At 43.2% G+C, this 18,034-nt stretch overlaps 1 protein-coding gene across 1 annotated transcript; it reads right to left on the bottom strand.

Moving 5' to 3' along the window:
* Positions 1-461: 461 nt before the first annotated feature.
* On the bottom strand, positions 462-17,470 carry LOC115594119 (forkhead box protein O1-A-like). The gene is made up of 3 exons (XM_030437930.1): positions 16,682-17,470; positions 4,336-4,527; positions 462-3,663 (listed from the first exon to the last, which is right to left on the bottom strand). The coding sequence occupies exons 1-3, from the start codon at positions 17,285-17,287 to the stop codon at positions 2,521-2,523; spliced, it is 1,941 nt and encodes a 646-aa protein (XP_030293790.1). The 5' UTR covers positions 17,288-17,470; the 3' UTR covers positions 462-2,520.
* Between the last annotated feature and the right edge of the window lie 564 nt (positions 17,471-18,034).

The raw sequence follows: 18,034 nt of genomic DNA, 5'->3' as shown, positions 1-18,034 counted from the left end.
ATGTAATCTGGTAAAATGGAAGAAAATTGTGCGGAATCGAAAAAGTGATATCTCTGTTTCATGGTATCGATTGTGATTGTACTTTTTCAAACTGTCCATAATGAGTCTGCCAGTGTCAGAAGACCACAATGCTAACCAGTGAACTGCTTCTCAAGACCAGGCACCTACATTACCCACAATGCAACTCAACCACTGACTGACAATCAATGGAAGGAAATTTATCAGTTTAAGTGCAGCTTCCTCTGGAGCCACAAAAGGCTTTACAGTACTACTTTCACATGTACATTAGTACTCCCCAAGACCTGTAAACACACTTTAATGTGTCCTATTGATGGGAGTTACATACACAGGCACACTCTAACTACATCATTGTCAAATGCCATATATGTGCTCATGACTTTAGTCATCATTATATCGCCTTAAAATGCTACGATGACAAAGACGCCACGACACAAACAACATCTTGTTTTTCTTCCTTTTATTGCAAGTTCATTTATTGATTTATGCATGAAATGTTTTACATAGAAAAACTGCATTGTTTCAAAATACCTGCATGTGGATATCAAAGACAAAATAAGACGGCATTATACTCTTTTTTTTATAATGAAATATAACAGCTTTTATGAGGTTAAAAAGAAATCTCATTTGGGCCTGGACACACTATTGAAATGGCCCAATAAGACATTTAGTTTAAGTTTTTGTAACTAAAGTAGTAGCAATTTCACTCCACAAAACAATTGAAGTTTTGACTGATCAAATTAATAGTATTTTTTTTTTTTTTTTTTTACAAATCTTTCAACCAAAAAAATTCACACAAATTCATGTTTAATTTAAAATTCTTAACTCTTCTGTCACAAAATACTTCCTAGAAACTAATGGCTATGATCCTGAAACACAAGGAAACATTAGAAATACAAAGTCAGACGGTACGTCACTTTGAACAGGTCCAAACAGCATTAATCGAATACAACAAAGAAAATATGTACAAAATAATGTATGTCGGAAATTAGACAAATGCAATACATTACTCACTGAGGTAAATGGCAGGAAAAATCCCTTCAACACTTCAGAGGTAAAATATTTTGAGGTACGAGTGTTCATATATTTATTGGTATAGTTTGGACTGAGATCTGTACACAACCATTTCTGACACAATCATACATAAAGTATAATACTTGAGTATAATCACAGTCATGTAAACCCTTCATATACAAAAATGTACTCTAAAGAAGATAATATGTACAACATTAAAAGTCTGTGAGACCATGTAGGCAGAATGAATTGGCAAAATCTGTATGAAATGTGTCAGAGTAGACAACTTTGGTGCATAAAAACTGTATCTGCGTCTCCCACGTCTCCCAAAATCCACAGAATCTCCAAAATGTCCCTTTTACAGAATGTGATTAAAACAGCTCTGATTTCAACTTGATCAACATGCTTTCTTCACTTTATCTAACGTGGCTTTGACAGTATGTCAGTAAACTGTTTTCAGAAGGCAACGTGTCTAATGTAGCTGCAAGTCCTTGCCATATAAGTTTAATAAATCTAAACACAGCATAACAATATGGAACTCCGTACAGTATATACATTGTACACATTATAGGTGCACATATTTACAAGCACACACATTTCAAAGGAATGTTCCATCAGCTACAGTTCAAATAAAAACATAAATAAATACCTTCATACAGAATATGAATGATGGATTGATTGCAGTGAGAGATGCAGCTCATAATACCATCTAATAACTAGGAAATATGGCTTATATTCAACTTGAATTTGACACCGACGTCAGTCTATAAACACTTAGTCAGGGTTTTTTTTTCGACTCAATGTAAGTACCCCTTTAAAGACTTCAGTGCCTTTATCAAATTACAATTGACATTTACTGTAAGCACTGGACCAAATATCAATATAAAAATATATTGTTGCCACTGCTGCGTTGGGCCTGAACACCTCCTAAACCAGCTCCTCACCCACAGCAAAGTGTGCGGTCAAGCACTAATTTATTACTGAGATGCAAGTTCAGTCTTCAAACAAAAGATGATTTACAAGTGTTGACGCAATGTCAGACTGGACACAAATAAAAACATTTGAGAAATTATTTAAGCTATATTTATTTGTTAGACACTGCGATACAGTGTTCTGTCTTATGTTATAAACTTTACTTATATATACATATGTCCAGTTTTGACAGGCAATTGTAAACAAGGATAGTTTGCAAATACAGGCTTGACTCTCGTTAATTTTCTCTCTTCAGTGCTCTTAAAAAAAAAAGTTTTTTATGAATATTCAATGCTGTTGAAACGCAGCTTTTATGTCCAATGCTGTGTAAAGATCGGCGTGCTGCCTTTTTTTGGATTTACATCGTCCAGTCTCTGAATGAAGGTGATACTGAGAAAAAATCTGTAAGGGAGAATGGAAAATGCTCATGAAACATTTGATTTGTTATACCTTTAATGGATGTACTTTCTGCCAGACTAAATATCATTCTTCTCTGTTTTTGATCCACCATCCATCTCATCCTGACACCCAGCTATGTGTGGTCGTCTTAACCCTCTGGGGAAACCCGTGAGATGCAGCTGCAGGGTCAAAGTTGAAGTCCAGCGCCCCGTCTTCCATGAGGGTGTCATGGAGGACAGTCTCCATGTCACATTCAAACCTCTCAATCGACATGTTGTCCAGGTCACTGGGCAGCCGCTCCTGATGATGACTGTGCGGGTGAACCAAGTTAAGCTCCCTGTAGACGCTGTTGCTGCCGTTGCTTGCCGACACGTCGTTAGTGTGTGCGGGGTGTGCACGTGGCAGCTGCATGCATGTCCTCAGGCTGGTCATTCGAGGAGGGGCCCCTGAAAGACTAGTCAGGGGGATCATGTTACAGCTATTCAAGTCTCGCGGTGTTGAAGCACCCCGGCTATGTATGACTTGTGGATTTACATGAGGAACTGGGTGTCTCTGCAGAGGATTCATCATTTTTACTCCATTATGAACCCAAACGTGGCTCTGGCTGCTGTAAGGTGGCATTAGGGAAACTCCCCTCCCAACCTGAGTGTCACGAGAGGGCATCATGTCCCTACTGGCATCTGCGGTCAGCAGCTCTTTGAGGAGGCCAGCGGGGCAGATATATTGGTTCTCATAAGCCCCAAAGCCTGGCTTTGTCTCTGGGAGTGTCTGCATGGGAGCAGGGGACAGAGAGTTCATCCTCACCTGGCTGTACATGCACTTACGGTAGTCCTGCTGTGGGTGTGGGGTCAAGCCAGTGGCGCTGTAGGGGCCACTGTGAAGCAAAGCAGCATTTGGGGAATGCGAGGAGTCCAGCTGAGGAGGTTTAGGAGACAGCAGGTTCAGGTTATCCAACAGGCTCTCCATAACTTTCTCTGAGCCTCGTTGGCCCATTGATCCAGTCACCTCAGACAGGCTGGGCAGCGTCCCTGCCGCTCCAGGATACATCATGTGGCCGTCAGCCTCTCCCAGGTCATCCTGCTCAGACGGGAATGGTGAGTGGCGACCACTCAGGGTGCTGGCGTCAGAGCTGGCGCGTGTCCTAAAGGAACTCCAGGCTTCAAAGTCCTCATTGCTGTGGGAGTTTGGGCTTCCCAACCAGTTGGAGTACTGGGAACCAGGGCTGCCTGCTCCACCCTCAACCCCTTCCTGTAGAGCCATCTAAGGAGAGAAAAACATTGAGTGCTTACACAGGCTGCCATAAAAAAAATACCTGTGCATTATTAACTTACATCAAAACAATCCACATAGTTTGACACTTTGGGGAAAACACTCTTTTTGCTTTCCTGCAGAGAGATATATGAGAACATCCATACCCGTCTCATATCTGAGGCGACCGGTTAGATCGGCTTAGCATAACACTGGAAACTGAGGGAAACAGCTAGTCTGTCCAAAGGTAACACAATTGGCTTGACTTCCTGGAGTCTTGTCATCGCTTTGAGGGTGCCAGGCAACCAGCGGAGACACAGTCACTACGTCTGATTGCTGAAACATTCCTGCCCATAAGCTCACGCTGTTGCCTCCCATTTCCAGTCTTTATGCTAAGCTAAGATAAGCTAACTGGCAGGCTGTACATTCATATTTAAAAGGTGCGATATGTAAGAATTTTAGTTGAAAACATAAAACATTTTATGCCAACAATTAACATTATCAGCTTAATGCCATTAATATTCTCATCTAACTGTTGGCAAGAAAGCAAAGAACAGTATTTTGTAAAATGTCAGACTTTCTTTAACATAGATTCATCAGGATTGTGAGAAAAAATATGAATATCCAAATTTATACAGATTATGTTAAATCAATAGAATAATGGCAATGAAACGGGGACTGTACCTTTTTCTTTGTGGCCCGTCCTCTGCTCTTTGCCAGCTTACTGTTGTTGTCCATCGAGGCAGCTCTGCGTCGGGGTGACTTTCCGTTCTTCCCCCCCTCTGGGTTCAGCATCCACCAGGAGCTTTTTCCCGTCCCCTCGTTCTGTATGCGCACAAAGCGGCTGTGCAGGGACAGGTTGTGTCTGATGGAGTTCTGGGTGGGGAAAAAGAGAGTGACTTGTAAGTGATCTGTGGAGGTCGCATTAAAATAACTAAAAAAATAAGGATTTTGACTTTATGATATTGGGCAACATGTGGGTCAATATTTTTCTATTTTTTATGAATGATGTCAAAATATTGTGTGTCTATAAAGTGTTGTGTAAAGGCATGGGAGTCATGTTGTGCAAATATGCTGCAAACAGAAGCCTCTGTGAGTTATCCCTGGTTGCTTTTCGGTGCATTGCTGCAGGGGAAACATTTGTCATTTTCCATACAGGGCAGAGAAGAAGCTGGTAGTCGAGTGTGATGTCAAAGCCGGCACATGAACAGGAAGTACTCACACGTCAATATCCTCCGTTAACAATATTATGTCTACCAAGCCTTTTACACTCCCTTCTCACGCTCTGCAGCGTAAGACATTGGTTACTTTGGCACGACAGAGCGAGGGATGGCTGGGGTACATGAGGTCACTTATTTTACACTAAATAAATATTTGGTACCCTTGCAGGATGGACGTAGGAAGAAGTCAGGATACAGTATCTGTTACTGAATATGATGACAGACAAAAATATAAGATGGCATCATACAGGATAAATGCACAACAGCCTATTAGAAGAGTTTACTATACTAAAAGGACATTTTACAGAGAATACAAACAGTATGCACTAGTACCACAACCAGCAGAGCACCGTTTATTTAAAGGAGACGGAATATGCTTTTTCGTTTTTTTCACTGTCCTTCAGTGTTTTATATGTGTTCTTGTGCATATAAAAGATCTTCGCACCAACAGAAGCTCCTTTCTTCCACAGAAAACACTGCTCATGAAACACCTCGTTAGTAGCCTTGCCTTTTTCTGTGACTTTGTGACATCACACTACCTCACCATGTCACACATCTGCATAATTTTGGCAAGTGAGAATTGATTTGGCACAGCTGCTCTGTTGCCATTATTGTTGTTGTTAATGGTACTGGCTCAGGTGTGTGTGAGCTGACCAATCAGAGCAGACCAGGTATTCAGTTACCCAAAATAAAAGTATGAACCTGAAAATTAGCATCATATGTCTCTTTTAAAGTTAGCACTTCTTGACTATTTAGACTAGTTTAAGGTGGAAATTCCTCCAGGTGAAATCTTTTGAGAAAATGCATCAAATATCGGGTTGGAGAAGTGAAATTATACCTGTTGATGGTATTTTGTATGAGTATACAATGCATTGTTTTAAGGAATGCAGTCGCGATGCTTGCTTTAAATAGTCCCATATTAGAGTTTATTAGGGTGGTAATGCCTCTCCCTCCTCCCTGTAGGCCACAATCATGTGTTTCCTGGGATTTCCAACAAGTTTCATCTGCATTGCCCAATACCACCCTTCAACCGGCAGCAGCTCTGCCCCACCAAACTGAAAAAGCAGCACAAAGAAAACAAGAAAAGTGGCCAATTTTAGTGGCTGTGTGAGCGAATATATTTAACGTCTCTTACGCTACCATAAATATTCCTCCAGTAAGCTGACAAACAGAAAGGGCACATTCAAAGACCTCTGCTGAATAAGACAGGCTGTATTACTTTGGGCTTCACCAACCTGCACTTTTTTTTTCTATGTGGTCACATTTTGTCCTTGTGCTAACTTGTATACACCTAAAAGCCTCATTCAGTCTTTTTCTCTCTAATGCTATGTTGCGAACCCTAAGAGGGATGCAGAGGCGCCTCCTGCGGTAACTCTGTCAGAAAGAAAAACATCGACAGTCGACGAGAAGAGCGACAAAACTGCACAGCCCGGTCGCTCTGGACAAAAATCTTCCCGATATGATAAAATTGCATGCGCTGGATGGTGGGTACAGTGAAAGAGCAAAGTGCAACACAAGATGTACTAGCAGGGAATTTCCCCTGAATACCCATATGAATGCAAAAGCAACTCCCTGCAGTTAGTGAAGCCAGATGTCCCCAACCACAGGATTCAGCAGGGATACACAAAGCATGGAGATGAAGACACACACATTCAAAACAATAGACGGATTGTCTGAGTGTGTCTCTGCAAAGTTTTGGGCTTTGGGCGAATGCATTCAGTGCATATTAATCATCGGAATATGACTCGTATCCCATCATTTACATTTGTCTTTATCACACATTAATTTAAAGGGACACTATATGTCGTTTTGGAGAAGAAATTCAAACTCAGACATTTTAACGTTAACAACACAACTGAGGTAATGATACAAACTTTGAAATAATATTTTTTTTTCCATAACTGAATAAACAAGCTGTTCTCAGAGGAAAATAAGGTCGCCAGAACACTGTTTGAAGCTAGAAGGGTGGCAGGGTCCGCCAAACATAAACACAGCAAAACAGTATGAAACTGTGTCGTCCTTTAGGGTCAGTTTGTTTATTCATTTTATTCAGTCATGAAAACTGAGGAGTTTGTGTATTTAGTTTGTTTAAGTATAAAAAAAACAATCAACGCAGATCTTTCTCTTCTGATATTTGAAAGATTTTTAATATCTATAACTTTTGAACTGAAAAAAAACAACTTTAAAGGATAGTTTCATGTTGAGGATGGCTCTATAAAGTTATTAAATACACTTTTTATGAAACTGCATTACCAGAGTGACACATTTTGAGAGCCTTTTTGAATGACTGTCCCCAAACAAAGGCACTGAACCACACCAAGTTTAACCTCAAACTACACACCCAAAGCAGCCTTTTGAAGCCCGATCATAAGAGCGGGGGCAGCCGGCTGTGCATGAATGACACATTTTTAGTGAAGAAGAAAGCGAGGGGAGGTTACGGAGTTCGCAGCAGGGCTGGGGAGTGCGACAGAATGAGATGTTGTTGCTGCCGGCAGAGCTGAGGTCAATGAGTTCACTGCGTGCTGAACACGAGCTCCTCAGCCGGCGCTGACAGAGACATGCAAACAGGTTTGATCATGGAGCAGAAACAGGGAGAGCAGGAGAAGCATCAGAAGTGACGGGCTGCGGCGGACTGTCCACTGTCTGACTGACCACAACACAACCCCCCACCTCTGTTATGCTAGACACCTCCCTTATCTTCCACTGACTTTTAAATAAGGCTTCCTGTGACAGAGGACATCCTGCACATGCAGGACTGAAGTTAACATTGTCTGCATGGCCACAAAAAGCAATGCTCAATCTACTCATGTTCATTTGATTCATGACCTTTTCTCACTTTTTTTTTTTTTTTTCGCTTTTGACATGATCTCAATCTGTAACCGAAGACAGGAAATGAGTCATTAGCGGAGGACCTGCGATCCGAGCATGGTGCTGCACAGACTCAGTCTGTAAATTAACTTTTATTCGCCTAACCAAAAGACATGTCTTGCCTACACACGGCTGAGATCGCTAGTGATATGCAAATGTCTACAGCCTCTGATTAGAGCCAACAATAGATGGCAGGGCTGCATGACTGGGCCCTGTGAAGGACTATTCTCTCCTCGGCCTGGGATAATCCTTGTCTCAGACAGACCTCACCTCAACCCAAAGAGAACAAAAGACATGTCCTGCCTCACTAGTTCAGGAGGTGCCCCACACACACATTATGTCTCTGAAAGCCTGACCCAAGGTGGCCTACATGTATCATTGTTGCTAAACTCTATAAAAGCAGACTGTTATGGTCCTCAATTTTAACCCACTTTGAAGTCTAAAAATATGTGCACCTGCACTGCTCTTGTGAATGTGTGACAAGAAATATTGGGTGACCTTTCTTGGCACCAGTGGGAAGTTCCCACACACAGATTATGAGGGCCTATACGTGACAAAAACGTTAAAGAGAAAAAGATCTGTCGTATTTAAAGGTGCACGATATAGATTTGGGGAGTTTTTTATCAGAGGAGAAATGGCTTCAAGCTTCCCCTGAGAACAGCTCGTTTATTCAGTTATAGAAAAGATGAATGTTTCTAGGTTTGTATTATTACCTCATTAAAACGTGTAAATATTAAGAGTTTGAATGCTGATTGCCTAAAATGCATTTTCGGTCAATTCTGCATCAGCCCTAGCTTCGGATTTTAAGTGCAAAGAAAATATACTGTTCTCTTTCCCATCTGATGCAGACCGGCGCTACACTGAAGAATAACTGAGTTTTAATGTCACACTGCCCCCAGGTCAGCTGCTGCAAGGACACCAGACAGAGAAACCAGTTGTCTCTCTGCAGTCCACTCACTGCGACCCAGCTCATGGTATCAATTAGAAGAACCATCCAGATTCTAGCACCTCTTCAGATGTGCCGAACGATCATCAACTGTGATCAGCTTCATCAAAACAAACTGCTGCAGCACAAGATGACTCCTCCTACCAGACTTCAAAACAATCGAACTGACACAGCTGCTGTCCCTTGTGTACTGAAGCATGAGGCTCGCAGTAACGGTCGCAGGATAAGTAAACAAACAGGGCCCGGTTGCAGGGACAGGTGCAGCCGCAGTGAAAGTGGACTCAATTGCAACCGGTCGAAAGCGCTTTTACATACAGCGGCAGACACGACCACAGACAGGACAAGGAGTATCCCCCAGGAGACCGGCTGCTGGAGAGCAGCTGCTACTCAAATCAGTACTCGCTTTATATCAATGATGAGGCCTCGTGTTGAGTTTGTAATGAAAGACCGGCAGGAAAATAAGAATCGGTTTGAATTTGCATCTACGTGCCGCAGACTCACACAGCCACTGTCAAAATATTCAAGTGAGACTGAAACGTTCTTGAGATAACATCATTTTGAGACGCTAAACTGTAAAACATTTCAGTCAGTCAGTAAAGTACTTTAGGGTAAAACAGTCACACAGAAAAGTCTAATATGAGCTAATGTTAGCTGCTTAAAGTTAGCTAACATCAGCTCGTATTAGCCACCGTTAGCCGCCAGCAATACCAGACCAAGTCAGGCTGTAGCAGGAGTTGTATTTTTCAGACTAGCGATGCTAGCTTCTGGGCTAGGCTACAAAATGCTCCAGCCCTATAGCATGCCATTGAATGTAACTGTACATTTGTATAATGTGCTGCTCTTTTTGTTTTTTATAAAGTCGCATAGTCTCACTTTAAGCTCTACTGTACATTCCCGCATCTGATTTATGTTGGCGTGATTTAGTGTTGTATAACCTCTTTTGTTTTCCTTCTTCTAATCAGAGCTTCACTGACCTCAGAGCAGCCTCTGTGCTGGTGCTGCAGAAACAAAAGTTGTAGAGAAAGAGGAAACACGTGGAACAATTGTCCATAAATCATAAAACACAGTGAAATAAGGAAGTATGCTAATCTTTTTGGCTGCCATTGACTGGTTCGGCCGTGGCAAACTTCTTGACCCGTTTGGTACCCAGCCGAATGTGCATGTTAAGTTCTCAGCCATGTAAGAACTAAATTCTTCTGCTTTCTTCTGCTGACTTCTAACTAGCTGATCGCTCTCAGTGTTAACGCACTGAGTGGCTTCCCAATAATGACTACACGCTGCTTCTTCATCTTATACTGCATGATTTTATTGGAAAAACAATTAAATAATAAAAAAAAATAATAATAATCAGAACTTGGATCTTAACTGCTGTCACGTTACTACCACTCCAAAGCGCTCTGGGGTAAACAAGAAAGCATAGCACTTGCAGAGATTACAGTAAAAGGAGAAGCCACTTCCTGTCAGTGTCTTCCTGTGCACCCCTCCCCCTTTTCTCTTCTGACCCAGGAAGCACAAGTGGAGTTTAGAAAAAATAAAAAATAAAAATGAGGGTGGGGCCCGAGTCTTCTGTTACAGGGGCGGTAAGAAAGGTAAGGGTGGCAGAAGAAGAAGAAGAAGAAGAAGAAGAGCCCTCCAGCTCAGTGTGGAGACCAATGTCGCTCTCTCCCCGACTGCCAGGCACAATGTAGGCTACTTCATTAACACTGAGCATCAAACTGAGTGACCTACTTCTGCAATGGCTTCAAAGTGGGACCATGAAAAGGAGTGGGGAGCTTTGTGTGAGTTCAGATGTAGATAAACAAGGAGGGGGGCAAAGGAGAACGAAACAGTTAAACCCATGTTTCCCACACGTATATCTCACTAAGGCGGTCCTATTGATTATAAAAAAAAACCAAAACACATGCTATCATATTTCAGAAATACCAAAGTGATTAAAGTTGATCTCTAATCTTTTCTCAACCTAATCCTGAGAATGACATTCTTCGCACACTTTTACGGCCTAGGAAAAAGTTGTCGTGAGCAGGACTGGACACTAATCTCAATTACTCTTGATCCCGTTTCTCTTTCTTCACACCATATTTTCTTTGCTTCCCCTCGGCACCCGCGTCCTTTATATTTTGCATAATGGACTTGAGGCCAGGTTCTCTTTGTGAACATAATATAGACGGGGATTATTGTCCTGCGCAGGCTGGAGGACAATGCAGTAACCCACATGCCGCAGATTCCTCAGACTCACATGTGTGCAGCTGGCAGACTGTACACAGGCATCAGCCTCGCAGCCAGCCAGTCAGCTGACTGCTCCCCTCCTTCCCTCGAGCTGCCGTCGCTCCTCTGTGAAAGCCCCTGCCCCGAGCCTCCCTTTCTTCATGGGGTTACTTGAAGCTTTCAGTGGGCCTCTTAAGTTCAGGGCAGACCTCCCTTTTTAACCTTGTGATCCCGAGACAAATAGCTGGCAGTTATTCAGTCTTTTTTTTTTTCTCGCCTCCTTTAGTGGCTGTTATCTCCTGTCTGGCCCTGTGTCCTCAAACTGAGTTCATACAACCCCTTTATCGAGGGCGATTCATTTTAAAATTGACCATTTACTAATAACAAAGTGGAAACTAAACCAAATTATTAGAAATGTCAGTCTACATTGATATTATAGGCTACTTTGAAATGTCTCTGGAAGGCTAAACTTGAAGGAAGAGTGGTGCTTTGAGCTTAATGTTAGCATGCTATCATGCTCACAATGATAATGTTGACCTTTTCTCACGATCAAAAGTTTAGATATTAACTATTCAAGCTGAGGGGGGGCACGATGTGTGGGACAAACTTGGTGTGTTTGAGCTTCTTTCAGTCTGGACCAAAGCTGTGGGCATCCCTGTCCGATGATGCTCCTCTACCTGGTTTATCTGTAGAATAAATTAAAATGTTCTTGTAGTATTTATTAATTACCTCTGCCGGGAGTTTGTGTTGTCTGTTTGCTTGTTGGTTGGATGGTTTTGGCAGCCGGATTCCACAATCCTGGGTTACTTTAAAGTACCAGTGAAGTTTACTGTAAGTGCACTGGTCCAGCCTCAGTCACCAACAATCTCGCATGTCACTTGTACTCGACCTGCACTTCTGCCAGTTGGCACTTCTCATAAGCTGACACTTGATCTGAAGGTGTTCAAATTGAGGTAGAGGAGTGAGATTTTCCATTTATCTCATTCTGAATAATAATAAAAAAATAAGCCAGTATTGTCTGTTACTACTTTCTACAGTATGCGATCCGCTTTTGATTTTACACCTGTGTTAAATGAGACAGTAAGAAAAAAACATTTCACAACAGGCGGCGACTGCACTCTTCCACCAATACTGTCCTAAAAACCCATTTCTTTTACACACTCCATTACTTTAAAAGTTCTCAAAACCTGGAGGTAAAATGCTCTCTTGCCATTTTCACATGCTTTATAAATGACCACGCAACTTCTGTTCCAGTTAAACTCAACGCTGCTAACTTCCTGTTCCATTATTTAATCTCACGGTTCACTGAGAAAAACAGTGGCAGTATCAGTAAAGTGGTAAAGTACCTTCCACGCTGCACACTGCCACTCATAGGCCGACCGACATCCCAGGGGGAACCAGCCCTCCCAGTTGTCTGCGGGCCTCCCTTGCGGTGAAGGCGCCATGATCACTGACAATTTTTTTTTTTGGAGGGAAAACAAAGAAATCACCATGACACGGGGGAGACAGGAAGCTCTAGCGGCAGCATCGCCCTCGTCCTGCCCTCCACCCACCTTCAGTTTTTTTCTAGGTGGAGCTGCGAGGTACAAACTCAACGCCCTCCACCCACCATGAGGTCGCAGGCTTATCTCTATCTGTCATTACAATCACGTACGGTAACGCCTGTGGGCTCTAAAGTCAACACATAGAACAGCATATGAATAAAAAACCATAATAATAAAGCAGGTTGTGATTTCTTTTCGCGTGTGGCGGGAATGCCGGAATGGAATAAAACGGCTTCACGCGCGATTAGATGCACAAACATGATCCATATATGGCCTTCTCTCCGATTGGTCCCTCCTCTTTTTCCAGCCCTGACCCTCGTGTTTTGCAGGGCGGGGATGTTAACACATGGCACTGTTTTCCATCCACTCTGCAGGAAATGCATCATAGTTCATTGTGGGGGGACCGTGGTGTTTTTTTAACAGGAAGAGTGTAAAAATAACTATCAGCCGGTGGTTCCAAGGCCCGGCGAGTGTGCCAACATTCAGGAATGCAGAGGCTGAGGTAGAGATGTGTTTATTTAATATTAAAGATTAACAAGCTGGAGCTATTGTTCTTCACGACTGTCCATGAGGCCGTTTACCTTTGAGCTAGGTAGTAAACTAGTTAAATGTTTACTTTGAGCAATAATGAAAATAACGAAAAGTTTTTTCATTTGGATATCAAAAAAGCAAATGCAACATCAGGGGCAGCGGGGTTGAAGTCGAGGGTCCAGAGGGTCTTTGTGGGGCGCTGCGTAGTTTTGGAGAAGAAATTCCAGCTCAGAATTTCAATAATTACAATATTAATGAGGTCATAATACAAACTCAGAAATATTGATCTTTTCCGTAAGTGAATAAACGAGCTGTTCTCAGAGGAAAATAAGGTCTCCAGAACACAGTTGGGTGGCAGGGTCCGCCAGATATAAACAATGTAAATGAGTATGAAATTGTGTTATCAGTTTGTTTATTCAATCACGAGAACAAAGAGAGTTTGTTTATTTAGTTTGTTTAGCCATAAATAAATCAGTCAATGAGGATCTTTCTCTTCTGATTATTTTCCCTCCAAAAACTACAGAGTGCACCTTTAAGGGAAAACACCAACAGTGTTGATGGTGGTATTGATTAAAAGGTGAAGTATCGCCAAAGTGATGAAAAGGACTCCTCTGGGGAACATGTATACCTGTATTAAATGTAATGGGAATCCATCCAAAAGTTGATGAGATATTTGAGTTTGGACAAAAGTGTTGGACCGATGGACAGAAGTGAAGTGACCGGCCTCTTTCACTAGAACTGGATGACGAGTAAAGACACTGGGCTGCTGGCTGATTGAACTGCTAATACTAAAATCAATACAAGTAAAAATAAAAGAAGCAGTTATTAGAAGGCCTTTGATCCAAAAAAGCTTTGGGGACCACTGCCCAACATTTACAGATCTTGGCGCTGAAAGCACGGTTGGCCCACTTGAACACACACAAACACCTTCAACAGAAGGCCTGAGAGAGGGCAGAGGAGGAAGTGATGGGATAAAAAGCAGAAATCCCTTTCTCCAAGCTGCAGCATCCGCTGAGGAAACTCTAGAAGACAGGGACACAGAGATATGAGCGCACGGCTCAGGAATGGAGGATGTTTGACGTTGTTCCCAGCATTCCCTTCTCCCAGCCCCTTCCCCTCCGACACACTCCCCAACACTGATTGAGCTGTTTGTGTCGCCTCCTGTTATTGTCGCAAAAGAGCTCCGAACAAAATTTGTTCAGGCTGGCAAAGCTCTGCGTGCGTTCCCACTGGCTGGTGCACCTACAGCGTGTGCGACCAAGTGAAGCTGAAGAGCTGCAGAAAGATGAAGAAAAGGAGGAAGGGGAGGTTTAGCAGAGCCATAAGTCACAATTCAAGCTGCGATCAGGGTTTTTCACGAGGGGGTGTTGAACAATGAAAGCTATATTTGATTGAGGTTCACAGAGGCATTTCCTGACATAACTGAACTGACGTCTCACGGGGATGCAGGAGTTAGAGGAACCGTAGCTGAAATGTGAATTAGATTTTTTTTTTTTGGTGGGGGGGATGTGCAGATTTCTCTCGGTTGGGGTACGTCCTTAACTCTCTGCCATTGTCCTCTGTTCTTTTCTGTCCATCGCGGCTGAGTAACTTCCTCACCCGGCGAGACAATAATGAGACCTGCATTAACGTGTTTGTGCAGGCGTTACGCAAACGCTTTTCCAACTTCTTACCTTGTACTAAATATTTCCAACACAGATCCAGGCCGGACAGCAAAGCTTTTCAAATTTCTGGAGTGTACCAGATTTTCCATGACTTGGGAAACGCTGCACAGACCATGAGTCATTGTGTTTTGTGGTCAAGCTGGACTAGATTGTTCCCGGTAAGGTTTGCTCATCAATAGGAGAAAGGTATATCTGGAATCTCAGCCAAGGCTTTATTCTCAAACATCTAGTTCACAGGTGTAAAATAAAACCAGCAACCCCCCCCCCCCCACCCCACCCCACCCCACCCCACCCCAAAATTGAAACCATTATTACTGAGCTTCTGCTTCAGGGCGTTACAGAGAGAGAAATGTTCTCAGGCTCACGTATAGGATGTTTACAGTCAGACACGCTGGATGTTCGAGGTGTACGTTTCCTCGCTGGCACAGCAAACGAGGCGTGTGCTGCCGCTGACAGAGGAAGCCACTCCAAAACCTCAAAGGTAACTGACGTGCCAAAGCTCTGCAGCCAGATTCAAGACTAACTGTGAGCATCGTGTTCGTGGACTCTGTGAGGCTGTCACAGCAGGATTACAGTCTCAAACAATAACACGGTTTCGCTGTATCACACAATTAGCAGAATGAAAACAGAAGGGTTCCTCGACTGAAAACAAACGCTTTTATTTTGTATGACTTGACATGAAACTTGATGAAAGCTTGACCTGTTATTTGTTTTAATGACAATAATGCGGCAGAATTCAGTTTCTTGTGGGCAAATAATCGTTAGCTGTCACGCGGTGGTACAAACTATCAGGTCCTGCATCATTTAACCTTTTTATGCAAGTAAAATATTTCACCCCGTCTCCATCAGAGGGATGAAATGGAAGAAAAAGTGTTATTATTAATCATTTTAATGAATAACCGACACTGACCGCTACATGTGCACGCAATTTTCGCCTGAAATTCAATTTTTCAACTCAAAAGCAGCATCCATTTAAATGAAGGTAACTGGTTGGAGCTAAACGTAGGTTCTGGTAAAGATGACAGGTTGCTGTAAGTGGTATGTTTTGAATGTAAAACCAAGCTGTGTCTATTTCTGGGCCGGTAATATTAAGGCTGAACTGTTCCCTCCCTCTCCCAGCCCAGGTTAACATACTTTTCGCCTAGATGGGATCAAAGGATACATTATGCATACAAGTGAGAAAGGTGTGGAGTAAAACGGAGCGCAGCCATCTGTAATTGTATGCCTGTGATTTCTCTGCACGTCGAAATGTCTTGAAAAGAGCTTATTGACACAGAGAGATTTAAGTGATCCTGCGCTGTTTTTTTAAAGCAGGGCTACGGAGTCCGCTACTTCATGGACAAAAGAATTAAAATGGGCATTGTGCAGTTTTGGAGAAGAAATTCAAACTTAATATTTCCAAATATCAATGAGGTAATGATTCAAACACAGAAACATTTATATTTTCCATAACTGCATAGAAGGAAAATAAAGTCTCCAGAGCTAGAAAAGTGGCAGGGTCCACCACATGTAAACAAAGTTAAACAGTATGAATTTATGTTGCCTAAGGTCAGTGTGTTTATTCTGTTTCAGAGTTAGGAAAACAAAAGAGAGCTTGTTTATTAAGTTTCTTTAAAAAATCCGTCTATGAAGATCTTTGTCTTCTGATTACAATGTCTTACTCCAAAAACCACACAGTGCACCTTTAAGAAAAGGAAAGTTTGCCCTCTCTGCTTACTGTCATGTGCAGAAAAGTGCATCAGCGCAGTCAGATGCTGATGAAGCTCTGGAGTCACAATGTTTGCCTCCTGATATACCTGCACTCTGACATCAACACTGTTCCTCACTCACAATATAAGACAGGAGTCATTCACTGCTCTCTTTAAAGTTCTTCCTCGCAGCAAATGCGAACAAGAATACGCCCCGTGTGTGTGTGTGTGTGTGTGTGTGTTTTGTTTTAGATGGTGTTTTCAGTGTTACAGGTCACTTTGCAGGTTCACCCCTGAACACCTGGGACGCTCACCTGCTCGCGCGCTCACACCGCCAAGCCCTCGCGTGCACGCGGCCACTCACCTTCCAGCCCGCGGAGCTGTTGCTGTCTCCTTTATCCTTGAAGTAAGGCACACTCTTCACCATCCAGTCGTAGATCTGAGACAGCGTCAGCCTCTTCTCAGGTGAGCTGTCTATCGCCTTGGTGATCAGGTCGGCGTACGACATGTTGCCCCAGGCGTTGCGGCGGGACGAGCTGCTCTTCCTCTGGGGTGCGACACCAGGAGGAGGCACCTGTTGCTGAGGCGGCAGCTGGGGACTCGGGAGCGGCTGCTGCTGCTGCTGCGGCTGCGGCTGCTGCTGCTGGAGGTGACGGTGCTGCTGCTGCTGGTGCTGGTGATGGAGGTGCGCACAGGTTCCGTCCCGACACTGGAAGTCATTGCAGGGCACAGGCGGTTTCTGCTCCGCGTACTCTTCAAAGTCCTCCTCCAACAGGCAGAGGTTACTGATGAACTCGGCGTTGCCTCCCGGCTCCTGCTGCACCGACGGGGCCGGGGAGGATGTGTTGGAGCTGGCCGGGTCGTTGAGCTCCGGTCGGGGCAGCGGCCAGGTACAGGACCGCGGGCGGGAGAGAGGCTCAAATTCCGGGTCTATCTCGACCTGTGGTGGTGGTGTTGGTACCTCGGCCATGTCAGGGTCAAACCGTCTCTCACTGTCACACAGAGGCTCACATACAAAACAAATATTAATTAAAAGGAGGGGGAAAAAAGAGAAAATGCTGCGTTCACACACCAGAGGTTCGGAAAAGTGTTAAGTTCAAGGTCTTCAGTGAAGTTCAAACCATCCTGCACCCGCTAGTTGCAACTCTCAAGTCTGCCGCTCTGTCTGTAGAAACACCAGTACAGCCTGGTGCTGCCTTCACGGCCCACTCACAGGCTCCGCCTTCTAAGCGCTACAACTTGATGGTGCATTCAGGTGCACTTTAGTCTTAATCTGATTTCACCCTATTTGTAATTGAAAGTGCATTTTATTTACATTTTCTTTTCTGTAAACTTTGCAGACGACCTTAGTCACTTGACAATCATGAATTAGCACACATTTATATTCTTCATCGGGAGAAACTGAGTGAGGGTATTAAATGTTCTGCACAAAAGCCATCTACACACAAATTCAAATCTGTTTTGGCAAAAGTGAACTAGGCTCAAAATACAGTAGGCGTCTTCTTCATTTATTATATAACAATATAATAAAGTGATTTTTAACAATCTGCAAACTGTTGTTGCAAATTCTTGGGCTGACGACACCTAAATGCAGCAGTTCGACAGACACTGTACCCATCTGACCAGCCACCAGAGTTTTTCTGAATAACCCTCCTTGTCACTTTTGGTTTTCTAACTAAAAACTTTTGACATATGTCATATGTATAGCGACAAGAGT

This window comes from Sparus aurata, chromosome 13 (assembly GCF_900880675.1).
Source record: "Sparus aurata chromosome 13, fSpaAur1.1, whole genome shotgun sequence".
In the NCBI taxonomy this organism is placed as follows: Eukaryota; Metazoa; Chordata; class Actinopteri; order Spariformes; family Sparidae; genus Sparus; species Sparus aurata.
Note: the sequence above shows the minus strand (reverse complement) of the source record. Positions and strands in the feature narration are given on the sequence as shown.

Bases quoted from the DNA above. Each gene is read 5' to 3' on its own strand.
- LOC115594119 (XM_030437930.1), bottom strand. From the start codon at position 17,287: ATGGCCGAGGTACCAACACCACCACCACAGGTCGAGATAGACCCGGAA. The intron at 4,528-16,681 runs GTGAGTGGCCGC...TTCCCCACCCAG, and splicing joins ACAGCTCCGCGGGCTGGAAG to AACTCCATCAGACACAACCT. The intron at 3,664-4,335 runs GTACAGTCCCCG...TTCTCTCCTTAG, and splicing joins GACGGGCCACAAAGAAAAAG to ATGGCTCTACAGGAAGGGGT.